This window comes from Myotis daubentonii, chromosome X, assembly GCF_963259705.1.
Source record: "Myotis daubentonii chromosome X, mMyoDau2.1, whole genome shotgun sequence".
Classification (NCBI taxonomy): Eukaryota; Metazoa; Chordata; class Mammalia; order Chiroptera; family Vespertilionidae; genus Myotis; species Myotis daubentonii.
Genome location: NC_081861.1, coordinates 43934423 through 43960283, shown reverse-complemented (window position 1 = coordinate 43960283; position 25861 = coordinate 43934423). Strand labels below are relative to the sequence as shown.

Below are 25861 nucleotides of genomic sequence, written 5' to 3'. Positions count from 1 at the left end.
TTTTAATAAGCAAAGCTACTTATACACTGTTTAATATACAGGATACATGATGTAAAACCCTACTCTTTCTATTAAAATTTGCTTTTCCCTTTCAAACAACCTTAGGTACTAAACAATATGAAAGAAAAAATTGTATTTAGGCAAGTTCATAAACTGAGCCTCAAATGGAGAAAAATAATAGGTTTACTTCTTTCTTCTAAAAGTTTTTTCCTAATTTGTTTACTCTTCCTTTTTATAAAGATCTCAACAGCAATGGATTCATTTGTGACTATGAACTTCACGAGCTTTTCAAGGAAGCTAATATGCCATTACCGGGATATAAAGTGAGAGAAATTATTCAAAAACTCATGCTGGATGGTGACAGAAATAAAGATGGAAAGATAAGTTTTGACGAATTTGTTTATGTAAGTATGAAATGAAAATCCACCATTTTTACAACTGATTGTTCCTTTGTCTAGTGCAGTGGTTGGCAAACTCATTAGTCAACAGAGCCAAATATCAACAGTACAACGATTGAAATATTTTTTGAGAGCCAAATTTTTTAAACTTAAACTATATAGGTAGGTACATTGTTATTAACTTAATTAGGGTACTCCTAAGCTGGCCTTTGCTAAAAATGTCCTCAATCTGATTGAAGTACATTCACTGAGGTCGACCCCTTCCAATCCTCCCATCCACACTGGTCTTGTATACTTGTTTCAGATAGACCAGTGTGGATGGGAGAGTTGGAAGGGGTCGACCTCAGGGAATGTACCTCAAAACAATGTACCTTCCCCGCGCCACGTCTCCCACCGCCCAACCGACCAACCGACCGACACCCCCCACTTCTTCTAACACCACTTCTTCAAAATAGACTCCCCCAGGCCGAAAACCGACTTCTGTGCATGGGCCACGAAGTTTCAATCGCACTGTACGTGCACACCCGCACGTGGTATTTTGTGGAAGAGCCACACTCAAGGGGCCAAAGGGCCGCATGTGGCTCTCAAGCCGTGGTTTGCCGACCACTGGTCTAGTGGAATTATGGAGTCATAAGTACCATCTTGCTAAGTTCCTAAATATATTGTATTAGTGCTGGTGTAACTAATGAAATTTCTCTCATCCTAGCCACTAAATTTAGTTAGCTCTTTCAGCCATTAAATATCTTAACAAAAGAATTGAAAAAACGGGCACTGACAAAGATATAACATACTGCTCACTTTGTAAGGTGAACAGTCCCTTTTAGGGCTTCATTAGAGGGCATTTTCCAAGGTGCTAAATGACATCCTTGAAGTCCTCTTTCTCTCTCCCTCAGTGAACAGTGTGCTCCTAAATTTTAATAATACACCCTGACTCACAGTCTTGGAAGTTTCCTGAGTTGAACATTCTGATTAAAAAGATGTTTGCTACTCTTGCAGTAGTATTTAGCCGTACCATTTTCTCTAGGATGATAATTTTAACAATTAAAAGTTAGAAGCATGTCTTTTCAGTTCATTGGAAGAGGCATTTAAAATTCTTGTGTTCTTCTCTAGTATCATAAAACAATATTCAGTGTTAGGACCTGGTTTCTTAATTTTTTGACTCCCAAGCACCTGGTTTATTGTTCTGTACTCAGTGCTTGGAGAGTGTATGTGTAGCACTCACTGTTGATTTTAGCTGCTAGCGAGTGAGGTCTAGATTTTCTGGACATAGGCCATTTTTCAATCCGTATTCATTGACAAAGTATTTGAGATATATGTTAAAGAATAAATGTTACCTCTTCCCTCAATTAAGGACACCCTTAAGAATATAGTCAATAATATTGTAATAGTTATGTCTGGTGCCAGGTGGGTACATGAATTATCAGGGGATCATTTTGTAAATTATATAATTGTCTGATCACTATACTGTACATCTGAAACTATAATATAAAATAATATTGAATGTCTAAAGAAAACACTCTTAAGATTTTGTTTTTATTTATTATTAATTTAAGACCAAGTTTGACTAGATCTAATTAGGCATTCTTTGCAGTATTTGCAAATAGCTAAGCAGTGCCTAATATTTATCACAAATTTCCTAGCACCCCTATCCTCTTTCTTTTTTTTTGCCCCAAGACACCTGAAATGACAACATATACCCATCAGTAACCACAGCAACTAAAATTCTGATATGTTCTCTCCAATTAGAATTATCCCCTTTTAAAAGCACCAAAAGAGTTCAAGAAGCAAGTTGACTAAGGAATGATGTCTACTTAGCTGATGGCATTTTGGGGAGGAGGGTTGTTATTGTTTTAAAAATGCAAACATGTTTCATAATTAAAATGATAGAGTTCTTACCACCTTTTTTTGAAATGCTGATTTCCTCCCCACAGTTTTTGTCTCCAGTTATTGCCAAAGCCTTTTGTTTTGAGTTCTGTGTCCAATAGTAAGTGGCAGTTGACTTGCAATATGAGCACTTGCATGTCCTCTGCTGTATAACTTGCTCACCTTGTAACTGCATGTTTTATTGTGAATTTAAAGCAGCTTAGAGCAGTAGTTAACTGTGATTGGGGTTTTTTAAATATAACTTGCTGTTCAGAATTTTTGAATCTAGAAAGAACAGACTTAAGTCATTAAGATTTGCAGTGTGCCGATATTGTTAAAGATAAAGTTATGAACATGTCTTTGAGAAAAATTGTCTTGGGGAAACAATTTTGTACATTTTGAAACGTTGCAGATTTTGCACAGCTATTTTTGGCCTTTATGTGAATATACCTTAGTATATTCTTTAAAAGTTACATGCCTAATAATTTTGGCATCACCAGGGAATTTTTAAAGTAAAATATTAATAAGGACATTTTCACTTAAAATGTACATTTTAGAATAGGAAGGAATCGATACGTTTATACTCCATTTTACAAATTTAAAAAAACAACAACAAACAAACCTGGGTTCCTGAAAAAGGAAGTGACTTACCCAACTTTACAAAGGGGATTAATGGCTTTTTTCAGTTATCTTCCTTCTATTCAAGAAATTTGAAATATGAAGGACAATAAAAATAACCTCCCTAAAGTTTCAGAATGACAACACCATGACTGTACTGAAAGTAATGGGCGTTTAACCAGATGTCTGTTCACTCCCATGTGCTTTGTCATCAATGAAATAGCTTACAAACTGCCCTATGGGTAGATCTCAGTTATCTGAGAAAGAGGAAGTTATACCTATCAGGTATTAACATAAGCAAATAGAAATAAACTTGCATGTTAGCATTTTGTTTTCCATTTAAATTGCTGTTGTTACCAGGTTTAGGCCTACAACAAATCCCCCGACCCCCCAATGTAAACCTGCTACTTTGAGAACAAGCCTCTAACACTGGAAGCCAATCAATACACAGTATATATATTTGGTAATTCTTTCTGAAATATTTCCTTTTTAAATTCTATGCCTCTAGATTTTTGGGGGGGCGGGAGGGTGGCCACTAATTCTGTGCTGAGCTAGAAAGGAGGTGGGACTTTTGAAAGGAATAAGAAACATATATATTCCATAAAAGAGACTGGAAAAGATGTATAGATCAAGAGTGAGCTGTGCACACCAGGAGTTTGTTCACACCCGATAAAGCAAGTCCTTCCTCTTGGAGGGAAAACAGTGAGCTCATTAGTATCACAATGGGCAGCTTTGAAAATATTCATTGAGAAGTCTCCAGCACAGTAGTTGGCCTTGTGTTATCTCTGATTTCAGAGATTCTTGTTAAACCAAGGCTTATACTCAAATAGCTTTGTCATCCACTGGAGCAATTTCTTTTCTAAAGTCACAAACAAAATGCAAATTCTCGAGTTGTGAATCAGTTTAATAGATGCATAAATCTTCAATTATCTTTTATCTTTTGATTTTTTTAAATCGAAAGAACAGAGAAAATAATATAAAACTGAAAATTTGAGCTTGGCTGTAATAATTTTTAAAATATATTTAGAAAATGAAGGTCATGTAACTTCTAAGACAATTAAAAATTAACTAATTTAATTGCAAATTTGAATGTCATTCCTGAGCATCAGGAGTTTAGAACTATTCAGTAATTGCATCACAATATTGTACAGCATTTTTATTATTACGACTATTTGTTTCATTTCTCTTTTCCATGGTGTATATAAATTTAGATTTTTTTCCAGCTGAAATTGTGATCGTGGCAACAACCTACTTTTTAGAAGAAAATCATCCTTGAAGCAAAAACATTTGTAATAAGAAAAATAATTTTTCATAAATCATTCTGCGGCAGTAACATTTTGGACATTTTTTGTCATTCCAGTGATTGATGATATGTCAGTCATGAGGAAACTTACACATTTTAGATTTTAATTTATTGGACAATGTTTTACTAAATGAGGTAGAGTTCAGAATGAGGTAGAATAGTGAATATTGTTTTTTCACTGAGCTGATATATAATTATTGAAGGAGGAGATACAGGGACAAAATGCATCACAGTTAAGATTGCTACATTCCCAGGTAACCGTTTTATTGTATAATCTTGGCTTAGAAGTTAAAGGTAAATTGGATCAAATTAAAGTTAAATGGAAAAAATCAGTATAAGTAAAAATAATTTTAATAATTTGAAAATTACCCAGAATGCATGAGTTAGGTTCACACTACAGGAATCAAGGAGTCAAGGAATCCAGAGAGAAAGGAGAGTGATTTCGCTGGCTGTGTGCAGTATTTAGAGTAGTTAGTGTGCATGTGGGTGTCTATCTCTACCCCCATACACACACACACACACGCATCTATTCTAAAATTCTATCCCTGAAATTACAGGTATAGCACAAAATCCCAGCTATAGAAATTGAGTAAGCTTGATATTGTAAAACTTACTGCTTACTATTTTCCTATATAAAATTGGGTTTATAAGTCCAAGGAAAGTAGGATTTAAGAAAGATAACAGGCCCTGGCTGGGCAGCTCAGTTGGTTGGGCATCATCCCACGCACTGAAAGATTCCTGGTCAGGACACATGTCCAAGTTGCAGGCTCAATCCCCGGTAGGAGGCAGTTGATTGATGTTCTACTCTCACATAGATGTTTCTCTCTCCTTCTCCCTCTCTCTCTAAAAATCAATAAAAAATTGTAAAAAACAAAACAAAACAAAACAAAAACACCCAAAATTCTTTAAAAACAAAGAAAAAGAAAGGTAACAAGAAAAGATGACTTTGTGATAGGGCCGCTGACAACACCAACAGCAACTTTTCTACCAGTTATAAAAAGTCACTCTCTAGGTGGATTAATCACAAAAAGGTGCCCCACCCCCCCCCCAGACCTTTTCACATTTAGAAAAGGTACTCCTGCTTTCTGCCTTACACAGTCTAGTGCAGGACATAAAGTAGGCCTGGCTAGTGGAGCATGGGCTGGATTTCAGCTTCTTCTCATGCTTGCTCTCCCAGATACAACCTGGATTGACCCTGTTCTATGAATTTCAAACGTAGGCTGCACTTCCTGAGATGAGTGTGTGTGTGAGAGAGAGTATGTACTTGTCCGTAATGCTAAAGGCCTTTGAGTTACTTTCTATTTGTTCAGTAACCTTTTCATTAGGACCTTATGTTTCTTTTGAGAAGTGCACTTATGTGTTCTAAACACCTTTTAAAGAAATTTTTATGGAGATGCCACGTCTTGTTCTTGTTTTACTGGCAGTGACTAATTTAGCCATGCACATTGGTAGATCAGGAACAAATTCAGAGTTAGGTCAATTCCAGTATTTAAGGAATATATAGACAGTCCTTTAAATTGTCCATTCATTCAGCCAAGTAGGCTGTGACATTTGCTTTGCTACAGCCTGCTCTTGGGCAATTAGAATTTGCAAGTTAATTTAGTTAGCCATGTCCCTTGTTGTGCAGAGACTCTGGACTTCCTAAATGTACAAACAAGACAATCAGTGAAAAGCCTCTTGTCTGTGTTTATTCACAATAGTCATATATTGCTGCCAACTAATCACATTTTTCACCTTATTGTTCTATACATTTTGATTGAACAAACTCCTACTGAGCTACCCTATTACACCAAAAATCGTTTTTTTGGTTGAGTCATAAATTTTCATCTTTCTTTGCACTAAGAATTGTGGTTAAAGAAGTGGGGATCCTTTAACCTCTTCTCTCCAGGAAAAGAGCAAAGCCTCCCGTGTTCATAGAACATGAACAGGTTTCCCTACACCTTTGTCGCACACTAGTTTTCAGCTTGAAGTGGATTCACTGCATGTGGCACTTAATGTTTTTGACAAGTGTGTGCCGTTTCCTTTCTGGTGCTTCGTTTTCAGTAGCAGTGTTGTAGTACTCGGTTACCATTTAAAAACCCAAGTCTGGCCCTGGCCAGTGCGGCTAAGTTGGTTCGAGCATTATCCCAGGCATGTACACTGAAAGGTGGCGGAATTATGCACATGCTTGGGTTTCTGGTTCAATCCAGTTTCGGGGCGCACATGGGAGGCAACCAATCAATGTTTCTCCCCCCCCCCCCCCGCCTCCCTCTAAAACCCTTTTTTTATATTGAAGCTCAGTTCTCCTTTTTTAGCGCTCATCTATGGGGGGAAATTTAAGTGATCAGTGTATAGAAGAAGTTAACTATGCTTATTGTTCTGCCTGATATAAAATTAATTGTGAATTGACAACATATTTCAATTAATAGATTTTCCAAGAGGTGAAAAGCAGTGATATTGCTAAAACCTTTCGCAAAGCCATCAACCGGAAAGAAGGGATTTGCGCTCTGGGAGGAACGTCAGAGCTCTCCAGTGAAGGAACACAGCATTCCTACTCAGGTAACAGTTTCACGTGCAGTAAGTTAACACAATGAACTCAATAGGGTGCATGCTACAAGGTCAAGGAGGGTCTCTAGAACAACTTTGCCTCCTAATTAAGAATACAGGAGTCCTTTGCGACATATATTTGGACTTGGCGACTAATACTTGCTGTAAAGGCATTACAAGTATTGTATGGCTTTGTTCGCTTGCAAGAGATATGATACAATATGTGTAATGACAAGCTTCATTATGGTAGAGTTCTATAGTAATATAAAAATGTACAACATTTTTGTAACTAAATTCTCTAAGAATCAATTAACTCTGCTCTGGTTTTTGTTGCTGTTGGTTTTATAATTCCTAATAGCCACTGGGTTGCATTCAAATGTCTGGGTTTCCAAAGACGATGACCACATATGTGTGACACATTCACGTTCGGCATTACTGAACAACTCTTTTAGGCCTTAAAGCCATATTTAACCCAGAGTATGAACTAACTTCTTGTTATTCAACATAATTTTAGAGGAAGAAAAATATGCTTTTGTTAACTGGATAAACAAAGCTTTGGAAAATGATCCTGATTGCCGACATGTTATACCAATGAACCCAAATACCGATGACCTGTTCAAAGCTGTTGGTGATGGAATTGTGCTTTGGTAAGATGTTGGCTTATTTTATACCCAAGTTTCCAAAGATAGTGTTCCAGCTTCATCTTGGGAAATAGTTAGAATTGAAAATTGTGCTGATTCTGCCCATGTCATTTCATCTCTATGTCTGTCCATAAAAGTACCACCAAAACATGAATCTTAAACTCAGCCATTTAGACTGGGAGCCTCTTTATAGGGAAGCTCTCAGCTTCAGATTTCTTGTCATCATTGAGCAGGTAGAGCATTATAACTTTGTTGAACTTAAGTATGCCAGTAATTTTTTATTCTAAAGTACCATTGCTTCCAAAAGAAACAAAAAAGCTACAATTCAGCCCTAGCCGGTTTGTCTCAGTGGATAGAGCATTGGCCTGCAGACTGAAGGATCCCATATTCGATTCCGGCCAAGGGCACATGCCTGAGTTGTGTGCTCGATCCCTAGTAGGAGGGTGTGCAGGAGGCAGCCCATCAATGATTCTCTCTCATCATTGATGTTTCTATCTCTCTTTCCCTCTCCCTTCCTCTCTGAAATCAAGAAAATTTAACAAATAAAAAGCTACACTTCAAATCTCACTCTCCAATTAGTTATTTTTGAAAAATTCATTTCTCACTGCTGCTACCCCGGAGCCAACAGTATCTTGGCAGAAATGACATAAGATTATCAACACTTTGTCAGTTGATGCGCCTATTTATAAAGGCTGTGTAGCACGGGAGTTAAAAGCATACCCTATAATCAGCCTGCCTGGGTTCATATTCAGTCTCTGCTATTCAGTAGCTATGCAACTGTAATCAAGATTCCAGCCCATTTGCATTTCACTTTCCATCTGTTATGATTTCTATATTATACTTTCCTCACAGGGCTGTTGTGAGCATTAAGTAAATGACTACTTACATATAGAGTGCTTAGAACAGTGGATATATTTTCTATGATAGTATACAGTAATAAAATTCCTTTTTGTAATAAAGGTCTCGGGTTCAATTCCCAGTCAAGGGCATAGTACCTGGGTTGCAGGTGCAATCCCCAGCCCCCAATCTGGCAGTGAGCCAGAGGCAACCAATTAATGTGTCTCTCTCACAATGTGTGTCTCACATGGAAGCTCTTCTCTTTCTTCTCTCTCTCTCTCTCTCTCTCTCTCTCTCTCTCTCTCTCTCTCTCCCACCCTCCTTTCCACTCTCTCTGAAAATCAATGGAAAAAATGTCCTTGGAGGAGGATTTTTAAAAGTAAATAAAATGTAAGATATCCCCTATTTTGTCACTTATGGATACTAAAGAAATAGCTCTCATGTGTTTTAATAGAGAGAAATAATATGGTACTATTTAGTCAATATTTAAATTTTGCATGGAAAGTAGCATCAGTTTTAGGGCAATATTATAAACATCTAAAGTTTTAGAGTCTAACTCCAAATTTTACCAAATGAGATTCTTCCTAATAAGTTACAGATTCTAGCCTAATTAACACAACCTTTCTTTCTCTCACCACTGTATTACATGCATCAAATACAGTGTGCTGAGCTCATCATTTAAGCACTCAATAATTATTTGGTGAATGAAAGAATTTCATGCTCACCTAATTTTACCTCTTTGTGAATAAATGGCATTTTCAATTGTGAATTATATAATTTAGAAGAGACTCAATTTCTATGTGGGATTTTATCAGTTTTTAACATTTATTCAATAAAGTTTTTTTCAATATCCAAGTTATTCATTTTTATAAAAGAATGTGGAAAATACAAAAATAAAATAAAATGAGAAAATAGGCCCCAGTCCCCAACTCAGAAGTACCCAACTAATGTAAACATTTTGGTCTTTTTTTAATTTGCATTGTTTGTAGTTTTTTTTATAATAAACATGATAAAAGTCATATATTGCATTTATTTTTTTCAGATTACATGAGCGCTATAATAAGCTTTAAATATTTCTTTTTAAAAAATATACTTTTTATTGTTGATAGTATTACAGATAAGCCTTAAAATATTTCTGGATATTTACAAACTCTTTAAAATAAATCAACTCTGTATCATAGAATTATACACTTGAAACCTATATTATTTTATTAACCAGTGTCACCCCAATACATTCAATAAAAGAAAGAAAAAATAAGTCAATTCATTTTTGAATTTTGTTTCAGTAAAATGATCAACCTTTCAGTTCCTGATACAATTGATGAAAGAGCAATCAACAAGAAGAAACTTACACCCTTCATCATTCAGGTATGCATTATTCTCCCCTCTGTCTTCTATGAAACTACAATTTAAGGATTTGTTCTACAGACCATAGGCTCTGTACTTGTATCTTCTCATTTAATTCTTACAACTCTGAGTTTAGGATTATTATCCAGATTTTACAGAGAACAGAACTGGAACTCAGAAGTGTTTCTGAGCTTTTCTGAAATTAATGTTAGAACTGAGGTTCCAACCCAGCTCTAATTCCAAAGCGTATTTTTTTTCATTACATATTGTGGTTCAAATATGCAGAAATAAGCAAACATATAGGGTAGGGCAAAAGTATGTTTACAGTTGTTTGTATGGAAAATAGTAATATATATATGCCTAAGTGACCATTGCAACCGAAACAACCGAACGGACGACTGAACAGGTTGCGTGGGGCGACCAGGCCGGCAGGGGGGTTAGTGAGGGACAGCCAAATGACTGAGCAGCAGGCTGCATGGAGCAACCAGGCCGGCGGGGGCGGGGGGGGGGGCCACAATGAGGGGCGACCAAACGACCAAGCAGCAGACTGCATGTGGTGACCAGAGTGGTAGGGGGGGCAGTTGGGGGCAACCAGGCTGGCAGGGGGGGCAGTAAGGGGCAACCAAGCCAGCGGGGGCGGCAGTTAGGGGTGACCAGGCAGGCAGGTGAGCAGTTAGGAGCCAGTGGTCCTGGATTATGAGAGGGATGTCCGACTGCCGGTTTAGGCCCCATCCCCAGGATCGGACATCCCCCAAGAAGTCCCTGATTGGAGAGGGTGCTGGCTGGGCTGAGGGGACCCCCATCCCCTGCACAAATTTCATGCACCAGGCCTCTAGTCTATATAGTAAAAGCCTAAGTGACCATTATGATGGAACAACCAGAACGACTGGTCACTATGATGCACACTAACCACCAGGGGGCAGCTCCTGCATTGAGCATCTGCCCCCTGGTGGTCAGTGTGTTCCCACTGGGAGCGCCACTCAGTCAGAAACCAGGCTCATGGCTGGCGAGCGCAGGGGCAGTGGCAGGAGCCTCTCCCGCCTCCGCAGCAGCGCTAAGGAGCAGCAGCTGAGTGGTAAGGAGCGAGGGGTACTGGACTGGGAGAGGGTGCAGGCCAGGCTGAGGGATGCTCCCCCCCCCCTCCCCCAGTGCATGAATTTCATGCACCAGGCCTCTAGTTATTAAATAATAATACAAGAATAAACTCTATTTAGGTATTCACAACTGTAAACCTACTTTTGCCACACCCTGTATTTAAGCTCCTAATTGGCATATTTAAGGAATGGAGCATTTTTCTCTTCCATTAAGTAGGTAGTAGACAGATAGCAAAATTTCCTCAGGCAAGAACACCTCTTCAGATGTGGGTATTGAGAACTTCTAGAACTCTTTCAGCTATATGTAATAGACCTCTCATTAGACATTTTTAGAAATACAACACTTAACCTACATGGATATACTTTAGTAACTTAGCCTTTTCCTTTAGTATTTCCAAAGGGATCAAATAAAAATACCAAGTTAACTTCCCATGGAATTCTGGAAAAGACAGTAGCAATAAAGCTGAAATTTGTTTTAGCTATGCTTTTAATACTACTGTCTGGAATTTGTTTCCTGTGGATCATGTGTGGCTGAAACTAATACAGGCTTTTAATTTCCTGGTTGAGTATTGTTTTCAGTGAAGGGAGAAATAGACTCTTTAAAAAATGTAAAGGTCAAGAATCAAGTGTGTAAATTGGCTTTCTTGCAGGAAAACTTGAACTTGGCACTGAACTCCGCTTCTGCCATTGGGTGTCATGTTGTGAACATTGGTGCAGAGGATTTGCGGGCTGGGAAACCTCATCTAGTTTTGGGACTGCTTTGGCAAATCATTAAGATCGGTTTGTTCGCTGACATTGAATTAAGCAGGAATGAAGGTAATGGAACACAATCATTATTTTGAAATTTTGTTTATTGGTTATTTTTTTTCTAGCCATGCAGACTGTCATACTGTCTTAAGGTGATTAGATGATAGGATTAACAAGGTAATGCTATAAAGTTATTCAGGAAAATAGCTTACTTATAACTTCCTTCTTTAGTAGTAATTAACCTTTGCCTGGCACTTTAGAATTCATTTTGCAATAAAGACACAAAGCACAGAATTTAAGGAACTTTCCCAAGATCCCCAAACTTGATATCTATTCTTTTCTGCTTTGTCCACACAAACCCCACCCCTTCATCACCCTCAGCTCTACCACTGTGCACCATCTCCTATTATTTTTTATTCTTTTTATATTGTATCATAGGCTCAGACCTCTTAAAAATATTCTGACCTGCCCTTGATGGTCTCCTGTTTCCCAAACCAGCAGAAACATTGTCCTTCTTACAGCATAGGTTTTTAAATCACATCACGCAGTTGTAAGAATATATAAGTGTGTGCAATACGATTGTGATGGAGTCTAAGGAAGTACTACATTATTCTCTCCCTATAAAGTTTAAAATAGTAAGCACCACTGGAAATATTCATATTTTATTCCAGAAATCACCATTTCAACCCTCAGTTACTTTTGGAAAAGAATATATATTTGGGGTTCTCAGTATTTCAAGGTCTCATAATGTCTATCAAGAATCTTATTTTGCACATTTTTATTCATTATAAGACTTGCACATTAAGAATTTATTGTACTTTCAGTCCACTCACATGTACCTATATTTGAGCAAATACAGTTTCTGTCATTGCTGGCCATCTTCACAATGGTGTTTGTCTAGTTAAAGGAGTCAAGGTCCATTGAAAAAGGAAAAGAAGACAACAAAATAAAATTATATTGGCTCATGTAAGAAATCAAGCGATTTATCTTTGACAAGGTCTTAGGTGCATAGATGTCAGGTTGTTTGATCCTTTCTAGCCTTTGACTTTGCAGAGATGGGGAGCAGCAGGAGGGGTTCTGTACAAATGATCATGCAGCCTCTTTCCTTGCTTAAATGTCTCAGTGCCAAAATGGCATGGCATGAAGCGAAGTCCATGAAAAATGAAATTTGCCTTATAGGTCTGGCTTAGACCATTTCGGCAATCAGGCACTTTCAGTCTTGTTCAATATAAATCTCTTTTACTTAATGGGAATTAATTATTGCATAAGGATTACACAACTTCTTCATAAAACAATGCTTGAATTTAGACAGTTCTCTATGCCAGCAGTTTTCTACCAGTGTGCTGCGAGAGGCACACGGGTGTGCCACAATAATTTTTTTTAAATATGTTTTATTGATTTTTTACAGAGAGGAAGGGAGAGGGATAGAGAGTCAGAAACATCGATGAGAGAGAAACATCGATCAGCTGCCTCCTGCACACTCCCTACTGGGGATGTGCCCGCAACCAAGGTACATGTCCTTGACCTGAATCGAACCTGGGACCCTTGAGTCCACAGGCTGACGTCCTATCCATTGAGCCAATCCGGTTAGGGCAAGAATTTTTAAAACTATTTAGTCAGGGGCACTGGCCTCTTTTCCCTTAGATTGTTAAATAAAATGACAACGGCCAACGTAACAATAGCCATCAGGTGTGAATGGATCAAAATTATACATTATTTTCCATTATATCAGCAAAAAATATAGTTTTTGGTGTGCTGCTGAATTTTAGTAATTAGTTTATGTGTGCCAGGAGATGAAAAGGGTTGAAAATCACTGCTCTATGCAAACATCCAAGCTCTACTTATTTTCTGTAGAAATATTTACACACACACACAAAAACCGCTCTGCTTCTTCCACACTTGATGGAAGAAGCTCAAAACTCAGGCTGGCAGAAAATCAACAACTTTAGTGCTGACATCAATTTAACAACAAAAACTATTGAGCAGCCTTTACATGTTAGGTGCTATGGAAAATGGAAAGTTGAATTGTATTCCATTAAAAATAGGTTTAACTCTTCAAGAGTTAATTAATTATACTTAAATGTAAATACCATAATGTTTGTATGTTCCTTTAAATAAAAAGTTAGGTGAAAGGCTCCACTATTTTAAACATCATCCCCCAAATCTGTAATTTTAATATTATTAAACAAGGACAATTTATGTTAATATGTGATATAAAGTGAAAATGCTCATCTTAAAAGCTTTAATTTACTTGGTATTTTGAATACGAAGAATAATAAAAAAGGAAAAAACTAATACTGTATATTTGTGTGTATTCTCATAAGACAATGTCTTTATCTGTCTCATAATTATCTACTTATATATTTCTCTTTTATTAGACTCTGAGTACCTGGAAACCAGGAAGTAGGTCATGCTGGTTTTTGCATCTCTATTATTTAACAGTGTCAAAAGACTGAATGAACTTATAATTACCATTATCGTTATAATATATGGGTCATGGCTTTGTATTGTTTTTCTTGTAGCCTTGGCTGCTTTACTTCGAGATGGTGAGACTTTAGAGGAGCTTATGAAATTGTCTCCAGAAGAGCTTCTACTTAGATGGGCAAACTTTCATTTGGAAAACTCAGGCTGGCAGAAAATCAACAACTTTAGTGCTGACATCAAGGTAACTGTAACTGTGCAAATAACCGTAACACTTTGGGGGGCTGTAGGGACTTGAGAGATTTCACCCCAGCTTAACAGAGGGAAAATCCTACCAGTTTCTCACCGAGCCTTGTTGCCTCTTGACCCCAATGGTAGATTTCAGTAGAGAGGTGGAGCTAAATAAGGAGCATGGGCACCAAGTCTAGCTTCCATTTTGTGGAAAAAAGGAAAAGTATTATAGTCCTAGCATTTTATATTCTGCTTACTGTTACACATGGAGTATAAAAGGATGGGCCATAACTGTTCTATTCCTAACTGCCTTTCCCAGGCCTCAGTGTACTTGTTAGCAAAGACATAGAAGAGAGAGAGGACCTCAAGATTCCCTTTCCCCTTTCTTATATGCTTCCTCTCCTGTCATGTGCTCCTACCTTTTGACATTGAGTTCTTGAGAGTACTGATGAGCTCTTATATATGTCTGGCTCCTACTTCAGCCCCTGCCCCAGTGCCCTCCTACTAAGTCCACCTCTGACACAACACCTGGCATATAAAAGGCCCGCAAAGATTCCTTGCGTTGAGTCGAATTCTAGAGCTCACTGCTCCCCATGAACAGTAGGGAAAACCAGCAAGTGAAGGAAGACATCGGTAGCATTCATTTACAACACGGTGCCCTTGGCTACTCAAGGAGAGAGAACCAAAATTGTCATAGCAAATATCATGAAGTTCTCATTAACTGACTGGACTGTCTCCCAAGTCCAGATGTTGGGACACAGGGAACAAACGCGAGGATCTTTACCAGATGTCACTGACCAACAGGGCTATGAAAACAGTAGGCTGTGATCATATCAATTTGTTCAGCGGTGAGAGGAAGTAGCGGGCTATTTGCACTACTGATTTCATCAGTGAAAATTGTGCCCCGCCCCCAAATTATCAGAGCGCTTGGCCCCGTCCCTTCTTTTCATTTACACAACATGTGTGGCCTAGTATATTTTACTTATGCATCAGATGTGTTCCTGAAAACCATTCATAGGTACATCTTATGTTCTAAGACTTATTTTAAATGCACAAAAGGAAATATCATTTTTAAATGAAGCCTGTTTTGAGAATATATTTTAAAAGCAAAGAGTTGTTCAGTCATGTGAACAGGAATTTCCAATTCAAGTTCAATTTTTTACCTGCAAAGCACTTTTCAGTGTAGTCAATACAGATTCCGCTAGGTCTGTTCTTAACCTGTTCCCCTCAAATGCATAGGATTAAGTTATGTATTCTCTCTGCACCTTTTGTGGGTAATTGCAAATGAAAGCACTAACACAACTGCCATGCACTATTAGAAGGAGGAAAATCCTGTGTCCGCTAATGATAGGACCTGGGTTTGCATTTCATGAATTGCTTTGAAATGACTTTCACTCATCTGATTTTCCCCATGCTTAGAATAATTTAGGGTACTGGGTATCAAACTCTCTTGGGCAGCTTGTTTACCATGCAGTTTTCCGGGCAGCTCCCAGAGAGTCATCATATTTGGTAGGAATGGGGTTGAATCCAGTAATCAGTATTTTGAACAACATCCCAGGGGATCACGATGCACATAATCTGCAGAGCTTACTGTGAGAAACATTCCTTCAGAGCCTGTCTGGACTGTCAAGGCCCAGTAATAGCAAACTATCATACCTGGGAAGGTGGTCTTCAGATACAGCAAGATTAAGGCTTCTTCTTCTTCTTCTTCTTCTTCTTCTTCTTCTTCTTCTTCTTCTTCTTCTTCTTCTTCTCCTTCTTTAAATTGATTTCAGAGAGGAAGGGAGAGGGGAAGAGAGATAGAAACATCAATGATGAGAGAGAATCATTGATCGGCTGCCTCCTGCACGCCCCACACCGGGGACCGAGCCCACAACCTGGGCATGTGCTCTTGGCTGGAATCGAACCTGGGACCCTTCAGTCCACAGGCCAACACTCTATCTATCCACTGAGCCAAACCAGCTAGGGCCATTAAGGCTTCTTGACTCCAGTTCCTGTCCTCTGGTATTCCAGAGAGGCAGAATTTTTCTTGATATATGTGGTGAAGACCCCTATTAAGTGTTTGTGCTAACCTAATGGTTTTCAAGCTGTGTTCTGTGGAATGTCCACACAGCCTGAATTCACTGGGCCCATCCTCCCAATATGAGCAATGCCACTTTGTTTTAGGAACTGGGATTTCAAGGGAAAATATTCAAGTGCCGAAAGAGTTCAGGAGCTCACTACAAAAAGAAAGGCTTTTTTGGGTTCAGATCATAAAGGGTTAAATTATTTCGCCACTTGAAGTGCTGCTCATTTTGTTAAAATTTCATTTAAATTTACAATTAAATACATCTTTAACACAGCTAATCTCTTTTTCATAGGGTACGGTATGTATTGTGCTTTGTAATGATATAACCTGTTTATTTTATCTTTCCCTATGCTTCCTGGATTTCTACTCTCCCACTGATTTTTCTTGCTTATTTTATCTACCAAGCTTATTGACTTCAGTAATTCAGTGAAGGTACAGAACTAGTTTTGTGTTTACTAGCATTATTGTGTTGATTACTTCAAGTAATTGTAAAATTGTGACAAAATCCAGTTCATCTATTTTCAAGGCAGACATAAGACCAGATAAATGAACTTTTCGGGGGAAAAGGTCTGTTAAATTAGAAGACAGATGTTTGTGCCATATATTCTTTAAAACTTCAGTGCAAATATTCTTCCAAACATGGGACAATAGGATGCATTCATTCTTTGTGAATGTGATCTCACTGACATTTTCAATTCATCCGTAGGATTCCAAAGCCTATTTCCATCTTCTCAATCAAATTGCACCAAAAGGACAAAAGGAAGGTGAACCACGGATAGATATTAACATGTCAGGTTTCAATGTAAGTATAGGTGCTTCTTTTCAACTTTACAATCTTACAAAATTATTGTCAATTTCTTATAAATACAAGAGTGTTTATAATGATATATGTAGTGGTATTGACAGTTTTAAGTATCACTTTAATTTTAATTGCTATAGTTATCATTCAGAGGCAGAAAGATTTTATTTTGAGAGTTCAGTAGTGAGTTCCATAATTATGGCGGTAATAGTTTATAATGAATGGCATAAAATATTCAAAGCAAGCATGGGGAAATAAGTACTAGAGACTGACCTTTCCCAAATGTTTGGATTATAACCACAGTGACAGATGTAATGACTACATATTTTTATATGCATCTGTTATCCTGTTTTGAGAATAATATGAATATGTTTACAAACTCCTGATCCATGAAATACAATTGGGGAATTACTGACATGAACCATGTTCCCTGGTTACACCATTAATTTGTTCAATGATCAGGGACTATTTCCTTCCCAAAATTGGATCTCACTTTGTTCATCCACAAAGTAAGGAGCTGGACCAGCCTGTTTAATGTCAAGTTTCTAGGGTCCTGTCATTCTTTATACCCATTAGATATAGAATGCATGTACTAATCTTAAAATCCACATTTCTAGCCTATTATGCAATAGGATTGAGTGGATTGCACTGGCTAACCCATTTACACTGCCCTTATTAGAAATGAATTTATAACTGACTTGTTTGCTTATATTTCTGTCTGTATGTTAAATATGAAACTCCGGTTCAGGTCACTCTTGATACAAATGAGGCACCATCCTGTGCACTGAGGAAGCCAGATGCCTGGGTAAATGGCACCAGTATACTAACTGATTCTGATTCTGATAAAGCGCTTCAGCCAATCCTCCCTGAGTGATCTTCCTAAAACACTCCTTTCTTTGTCTCTTTCCTCCTCAGAATCCTTCTAGGATTCCCATTGACTCTAGAGTTCAGTCTGAAACGTCCTGCATAGCATTTTAAGGCCACCCCATCTCTCCTACCCAGTGTTATTTCCCACTAATCTGTACCCCCAAACGCTCATTTTATTTATCTCATAGCCTTTGCTTTTCCCTTTTTTGCAGGGTCCTTCATCTTTTAGCCTTACACCTTCTCTAGGACCTACTTTTCTGAAAAGTTTTAGCTTTTTCTTGATGGAGTTTAGCAGATGTTATTTCAGTTGAGTTTAATGTATTCCGTCCTTCGATCTATGATCTGGTGCCATCTAGGGTATTTTCAAGGTACTGCAAATCCAGCAGGGCCAATTTTTTTTTTTTCATTCAAAACAATTTATAATAAGTACCATATGTTGGGTAAGAGAAAGTAGAATTTTATATACAGCCTATCATTATAAGGAAACATTTTTGTATTTTGAGTATGGCCTCTTAAAAATGTCTTCTTTTACTTCAACAGGAAACAGATGATTTGAAGAGAGCTGAGAGTATGCTTCAACAAGCAGACAAATTAGGTTGCAGACAGTTTGTTACCCCTGCTGATGTTGTCAGTGGAAACCCCAAACTGAACTTAGCCTTTGTGGCTAACCTGTTTAATAAGTATCCAGCACTAACTAAGCCAGAGAACCAGGATATTGACTGGACTCTATTAGAAGGTAAAATTCTAATGACTGGTACTACAGAGCAGAAATATGCAGACCACAATGATTTCATAATCTTGACTTAAGTTTCCTTATCCACTTTCATTTAGCAAACATCTGCTAGAAGTAGACTCAAAGACTGAGTAAAAAAATGGCAGCTGACAGAAAGGGATGATACAAGGGAACTTTTATTTTTTTATTTTTTATGTTTTTATTTATTTTTTTAGAGAGCGAGAAGGAGGAAGGGAGAAGGATAGAGAGATAGAAACATCAATGATAAGAGAGAATCATTGATCGGATGCCTCCTGCATGCCCCCCACTGGGGATCGATCCCGCAACCCAGGCATGTGGCCTGACTGGAATCAAATCTCTTGGTTCATGGGTCGACATTCAACTACTGAGCCACACCGGCTGAGTGATATGAGAGAACTTTAAAAATTAAAGTAGTCTAGCTTAAGTCCCTTTAGTAAACCAATGTTTTATTTTAATATTTTAAAATTAGATCACATTTTTAATGTCTCACAAGACAAATGTGCATCTGCATAAAATTTGATCTATAAATTTACAATACTTATGTTTTATTCTTCCACAGTCAGACTAACTGGAACTAGCCCCCCCATTTCTTTCACACGTACCTACTCAAAAAAATAGTAATAATATGTAGTAATTATTTGTTTGTTTAACTTTGGGGAAAGCAGTTTACCTTTTCCAGGTCATTCATATATATATAAAGTATAGTATTGAAAAAATAACAAATGTAAGTAGCAGTTGTTGAATTTCCATCGGCATTACTATAAAATATTTAAATTTTATGCTTTTGACATTTCAAGTAATTTGTTGCTTTAATATAGGTGTGTAAAAAGAAGCACTCGTGTAGTTTAGTGAACATACAATACAATATACCAGTGATGTATTATAGAATTGTGTACCTGAAACCTATATTTGTATTAACCAATATCACCCCAATAAATTCATTAAAGTTTTTTAAAAGTTAAAAAATAAAAATGGGTAGAGGAAAGGTGTAAATTAATATGAATATAGACCCATATGACCAGAGCAAATTTTTAAGATTCAAACTACACTTGATAACTAACATCAGTTACTTTGAAGTACGGTGACTTGAGCGACATTGGAGAAGAATTAAAGGAGAGTGGGAGTTTATAAAAAGTTCCTAAATGTCTAAATTGCTTAACTGGTTATAATAAGGTCCTATTCTTTCATTTTAAAGAAAATGAACAAATTTTAAAAATAAGCATGTGTCTAGACCAGGGGTGGGCAAACTTTTTGACTCGAGGGCCACAATGGGTTCTTAAACTGGACCGGAGGGCAGGAACAAAAGCATGGATGGAGTGTTTGTGTGAACTAATATAAATTCAAAGTAAACATCATTACATAAAAGGGTACGGTCTTTTTTTGTTTTTTTTTTTTCGTTTTATTCAATTCAAACGGGCCGTAGTTTGCCCACGGCTGCTCTAGAGGATGTACTTAGAATGCTTAGAAATTCATAAGGAGAAAACCTTTAGATCTGGAGAGGAAATAGTCTTATGTATTGATTGACATTATATGCACATATACAAGGAGTTTAATGAATATAAAATTTGTTAATATTCTTAATAGGAGAAACTCGTGAAGAAAGAACCTTCCGTAACTGGATGAACTCTCTTGGTGTTAATCCCCATGTAAACCATCTCTACGCGTAAGCCTTCCTACTGCCATTATAAATAGTAATGAACATCATGAATGGGTGCTACACAAATAATTACTGCTCTAAAATTTTTCTAAGTATTAATTTATAGTGGTTATTTATATTGGAAAGTGTTGAGTTGTGATATCATCAACTGTAAGTGATAGAATGCATTAATGTCTTTCTGGAGAGAAGATACCCTGATTTGAGACAAAGATCATCAAGGAACACTTTAAGTAGACCATCCATGATGCCTGGGGGCCTTTGTGCTCACTGTTCTCTCAGCCTAGAATGTTCTTTTCTACATCTAATGCCTCACTCCCTTACTATATTCACACCACTGGTTCAGATCAACAGATTCAGGTGTTGACCACAACCGGCCACTCTCTAAACTCTAACCCTAGCTCTGTTTTTCTTCATAAGACTTGCATGCACCCCCAAATCATATCCATGTACTTGTTTATTCTCATTCTCTCCCTCTCTCAGCCCTGCAAACAGTAAGCTCTCAACAAATACTTTTAAGTGAATCAGATGGTCTTAGCTCTATTTTCGGCATAGATTGATAGAATATATGTCTTGGGTATTACCTCTGGTTTTATATGTCTTGTTTGACAGTGTCATGTTATTGGTTTTAAGGAACAAAAGCCAAGTGTTTGAAAATACTAATTAAATCATTTTTAAATTATTAGTGACCTGCAAGATGCCCTGGTAATCTTACAGTTGTATGAGCGAATTAAAGTTCCTGTTGACTGGAGTAAGGTTAATAAACCTCCATACCCAAAACTTGGAGCCAACATGAAAAAGGTAGAAAATTAAATTGCCACATATCTTTGTTACCAACTATTTTTCTTCTAAATTTGTTTCTTTTGTTTGGAAATCTCTTAACTCAGAGCTTCTTGTGGACAGGAACTGTGTCTTATTTACTGTTGTGTGCTAAGCGTCTGGCATCACACACGTGTACAGACTAAACAAATGAAAATCTTTAACCATTTACTTTTGTGTGTTTGCAGCTAGAAAACTGCAACTATGCTGTTGAATTGGGGAAGCACCCTGCCAAATTCTCCCTGGTTGGCATTGGAGGGCAAGACCTGAATGATGGGAACCAAACCTTGACTTTAGCTTTGGTCTGGCAGCTGATGAGAAGGTATGATACACAATTAGGGCTGTTTAAGCTTCACTCTGATACAGGTCTGTAAACTAGTTGTTATTTTTAAGCAAACACATCAATGACTACACCTTTGAAATGTTTGTATTTAGACTCTGAAATGAGCTTAAGTAATGAGTGTGTTTGATGTTCCGTGGGAGATGATGCCTCCTTGAGAATTGGGCAACAGAACTGTGAACATTTTCTTATAAACCTGACACATACACTTGAGCCTCTCCTAAAGTCAATGAATATAAAAATAACCAGAAGAAATTATGAACATCCCATGTATCCATTTAAAAAAGATCTCTTAACTATAATGCTGAAAAACATTTGTTATGACTGGGTGCCAGCCAAAGCAGGGCTTATTTTAAGATTTTACCACAGTCGGACTAATACCAAATGTGCCTGCTGTGGACGGTTGAGCTTGCTCATTAAAACACTGAAAATCTTAAGTCCCACTGTCACCTCCACTACTGCAAAGGGTAAATCACTAGCAACCCACTTCTACTTGAAACCTTTAGTTTCTCAAACCTAAGGAATAAAAGAAATGGAAGCTGAAGCATCTTCCTAAAGTTTACATTTTTACTCATAAAGTAGATTGGGACCTTTTCTTCGGCTTCTTCTTTTAGGTATACCCTCAATGTCCTGGAAGATCTTGGAGATGGTCAGAAAGCTAATGACGACATCATTGTAAGCTGGGTCAACAAAACATTGAGGGAAGCTGGCAAATCAACTTCCATTCAGAGTTTTAAGGTAAGGATTTCCATGTGTGACTATTAAACATTATGTTTGTTAGAAGGTCTCTGTAATTTTGGAAGGACAACCTTTGGCTCATTGTGAGTGAGAATTATCATTGGGCTAATGGCAAGATTCTCTTTGAATTCTCTGGCCTTTTGTTTTGGGAACTTCATGTAAGTAATCTCATGTTTTACATATTGAAATTTGTACATATTAGAATTCTCAGATTTGTTCTCCTTTTACACTAGGACAAGACGATCAGCTCCAGTTTGGCAGTTGTGGATTTAATTGACGCCATCCAGCCAGGCTGCATAAACTATGACCTTGTTAAGAGTGGCAATCTAACAGAAGATGACAAGCACAATAATGCCAAGTAAGGGATGCCACCTGATGTCCTGCAAGAGCCAGGCAGATCTTCATTCTCAGTCAAATTCTACCACTTAAGAATTGTGTCACCTAGGGGAAACCTCTTTGAGCCTGAGAGTCCTCATCAGTAGAATGGGAACAATAATAATTAACTTGGAGATTTTTAAATGAACAAAATACTTAAGAGCCTAGCATTGTGCCTGACCTAGCAGGTGCTCAATCAGTTGTTGCTTCAGGGAATTAGAGAAATAATGTAGTGTATGCTTTAATGCAACTCGGCTACAAATTTACAAGGGAAAAATGAGCTAAGGATAATCTGCCTTAGATGAAAGTATTCTTCTGTCTCACTTTTTAAAAACACATTATCCCCTGATACCCATTTTACTATGCATAGATCACTCTGGCTGTGTATGTTGAGCTCATTATCTTGGTCCCTAAATTGGCAGGATGCTTAACCCTCAGCTGAAAATATGCTTTGGAAGTTTCTTGCATTTCAACAGCATTGAGATCTTTTCCACCCGTCTCTTCCCTTCTTCACCAAAGACCTTGACTGCGACCTGGATTTATGGGCAACCCATGAGAGCTTTATTAGTACATTGAAAATCACCCCAGAGCAGGGCTTCATAGGCTAGCTAAGGAGCATTACTGCAAAAAATATTCCTGTTAATAAACACCTAGAAATGCCACATGTATTAATTGTGGTGTGCTCCTCTGCAGATTTCTCTAGCTAGGCATGTCAGTTCTTTCCTTCCTTCCTTTGTCTGCCCTTTCTGTTCCTTGCTCTAGTCACTCTGGCCATGTGCCATGTAGAAATTTGGAAGTATTCACTGCATCTACCAAAGCAACTTGGATTTTGCATCTGGTATAATTTTCCACCCCATATCTCTAAGGTCACATGAGAGTGTAAAAAAAATTATTTAACCACATGACCTTTTAAAAAAGCATTGCTTGTGCAGCCAATCTGGTGATTTTGTGTGTGTGTGTGTGTGTGTGTGTGTGTGTATTTTTTATTTTCATATCAAGTCAGTGCTCCAAAATTAACTATAATTTTGTATTGGAGAAAATAAGTGAATAAATGTTATCCGTCCCAAATGGCAGAGCTTAAAAACCTGGTGTCCCTTAAGAGTAACCTCGAAAACAAAACAACAAAAAGTGAAATAGTTCCGATTTGAACTTTCAATGTGGAAGCCAAATGATTATAGAAAATAGATGTCTCATATTGTGTGCTTGACTGACAAGATTTTCATCTTAATTTTCGTTTCCTCAAAAAATAGGTATGCCGTGTCAATGGCTAGAAGAATTGGAGCCAGGGTGTACGCGCTTCCTGAAGACCTTGTGGAAGTAAAGCCCAAGATGGTCATGACCGTGTTTGCATGCTTGATGGGCAGGGGGATGAAGAGAGTGTAAAATAACCAATTTGAATAAAAACAGTCTCGCTCCCAGGTGCATGATTAGCAAGTCAGCTATTTCCAGGTGAAGTGCTCATGGCTTAAGGAACTGTTGGTCATTTAAAGGACTTTTCATTTTGCTTAAGAAGACTAGCTCCTCATGAGAGCCCTCAGGGGAAAGAGTTTTCAGAAAAACAAGTCCTCTTTCCCCTAGTCCTAGTTGGATTGATCGGCACACCTGAAACGTGCTCATAGCCAAATCATTTACTATCCTTCTAGATTGCTGCCTTTGACATTTCCCCTCGTTATATGTTATTTCTCTCTATATATCTTTGTCCCTCTTAGAATGTCCACCTCTTGAGACTTCCTTAGACGGTTGGATACGACTATTATTAGACAATAATTTTGCTTTCCATCCGGTATGCTAGTTCTTAATCAAGAACTGTGGTCAGAGGGTATTTGGTTGTGAGTAGCCTCTGCTTATCTTGATAGTACTGAAAATTTGCGGAAGTAACTGGCTGTGCAGAATGTAATAGAAGCTTTTCATATTCTTTTATTCTTAAAATTAGTATCTTTTTACAGTATTCTTTCTACATGATCCTTTTTTTGTACATTTAAGAATATTTTGATTACATTAAATAAGACTGCTGATTTTGCTACTTTTTTAAAGGGGTCTTCAAGTAAGTAAAAAACATAAGTAGAGGAAAATGTACCTTAAATTTGCATCTTCCCCCTCATAACCAAGCTGTAAACAGTTGACATATATTTTGTCTTAAAACACTTGGTTCAACTTAGGCTTATTTGTTTTAAAACCTGTATTATCAAACTCTCTTTAGATTTAAAATGCTGTTGAATATGACACTTTCAAGGAGAGAGTATGCTCAGAACTTAGGTAGGATGCAGTAGGCCAGGTATGCTAAGTGTACAATAGATTTTCTAATTTTACACCCAAGACAAGGAGATGTGGTCACTAAAACATAAAAATTATATATGTAGGACTTATGTACTCTTGCTTTGTCAAGCTGTTTGCTATAGTTTCCAAGATTATAATGTTACTCTAACTCTGAAAAATTATGTAACCTGATAGCAATGTATTAGTTCAAATAAAGGCATTTACATAATAATTAGTCTGTTCATGCTTCTGTCCCTTAGTAGTATGTAAATGATGTTCGCCAGTTTTTTTTCTCCCATATTTTGACTCTTTTTCTGTTGTACTGTATAAAATAATGTTTGTTAAATTTAAGCTTTTGGCATAACCAATGGACACAGACACCAGGGGGGTGAGGGCATGGGGGGGGGAGCAATTGGGGGGTAAGGACACATATGTAATACCTTAATCAATAAAAAAAAAAGTAAGCTTTTTGTCAGTGAATTGCAGGGACTGAATTAAGGATAAAACCAATGAGAAAAGATGGTTTTCTCCAGCATATGAAAATTTTCTTATCCAGATCCTCCCTTTTACTTTTTTTCCCATCTCACTCAATCTTTTCAATATTCTATGATATTCAGAAGACTAAAACATTGGGGATCTGAACAACCAGGAAAGAGAGGTGGTTTATAGATTTTTTCAACTTCATCACTATTGACATTTTGAGCTGGATAACTTTTTGTTGGAGAGGGGGCTATTCTGTGCATTTTAGGATATCAGTAGCACACCCCCAGCGTGTAGGCAAATGTCCCATGTGGGGCAAAAGCATCCCTAGTTGACAACCAGTGGTTTATGGTACCATTAAGGCTTCGTGTGAATGAGTACTATGAAAGCAGTCCAATGAGGGACTGCATGGTGATGTTATAAAATATTTTGTATTTATAGTCTAAGAGTAAGACAGACCTAAGTATGATACTAACCCCAAAGACGTAAAATAAGAGAATGATAAATTTGACAATTCTGCTTTAGCAAAAATATCTAAAGAAATACAATAAAAAAGTCAAACTAGAGATAAACAAGACAAATAGTTAAGTCCCATTGTCTTAGTCTATTTGGGCTGCTGTAACAGAATATCATAGACTATACTTGTAAACAAGAAAAATTTATTTCTCACAGTTGTGCAGTCTCG

At 37.4% G+C, this 25861-nt stretch overlaps 1 protein-coding gene across 7 annotated transcripts in view; it reads left to right on the top strand.

The window, feature by feature from the left end:
- Window positions 1-24928, top strand: part of PLS3 (plastin 3) — an 86220-nt gene extending 61292 nt beyond the window's left edge. For all 7 annotated transcript variants that reach the window (XM_059679437.1, XM_059679439.1, XM_059679436.1 and 4 more), the window contains 14 exons: window positions 241-404; window positions 6591-6720; window positions 7223-7355; window positions 9473-9554; window positions 11278-11443; window positions 13897-14039; window positions 16801-16896; window positions 18301-18496; window positions 20099-20177; window positions 20855-20969; window positions 21176-21309; window positions 21942-22065; window positions 22299-22423; window positions 23691-24928. In XM_059679437.1, coding sequence (XP_059535420.1) covers window positions 241-404; window positions 6591-6720; window positions 7223-7355; window positions 9473-9554; window positions 11278-11443; window positions 13897-14039; window positions 16801-16896; window positions 18301-18496; window positions 20099-20177; window positions 20855-20969; window positions 21176-21309; window positions 21942-22065; window positions 22299-22423; window positions 23691-23823 — 1820 coding nt within the window. In that variant the 3' untranslated portion in view covers window positions 23824-24928. The remainder of the gene's footprint in view (window positions 1-240; window positions 405-6590; window positions 6721-7222; window positions 7356-9472; window positions 9555-11277; window positions 11444-13896; window positions 14040-16800; window positions 16897-18300; window positions 18497-20098; window positions 20178-20854; window positions 20970-21175; window positions 21310-21941; window positions 22066-22298; window positions 22424-23690) is intronic.
- Window positions 24929-25861: the final 933 nt, after the last annotated feature.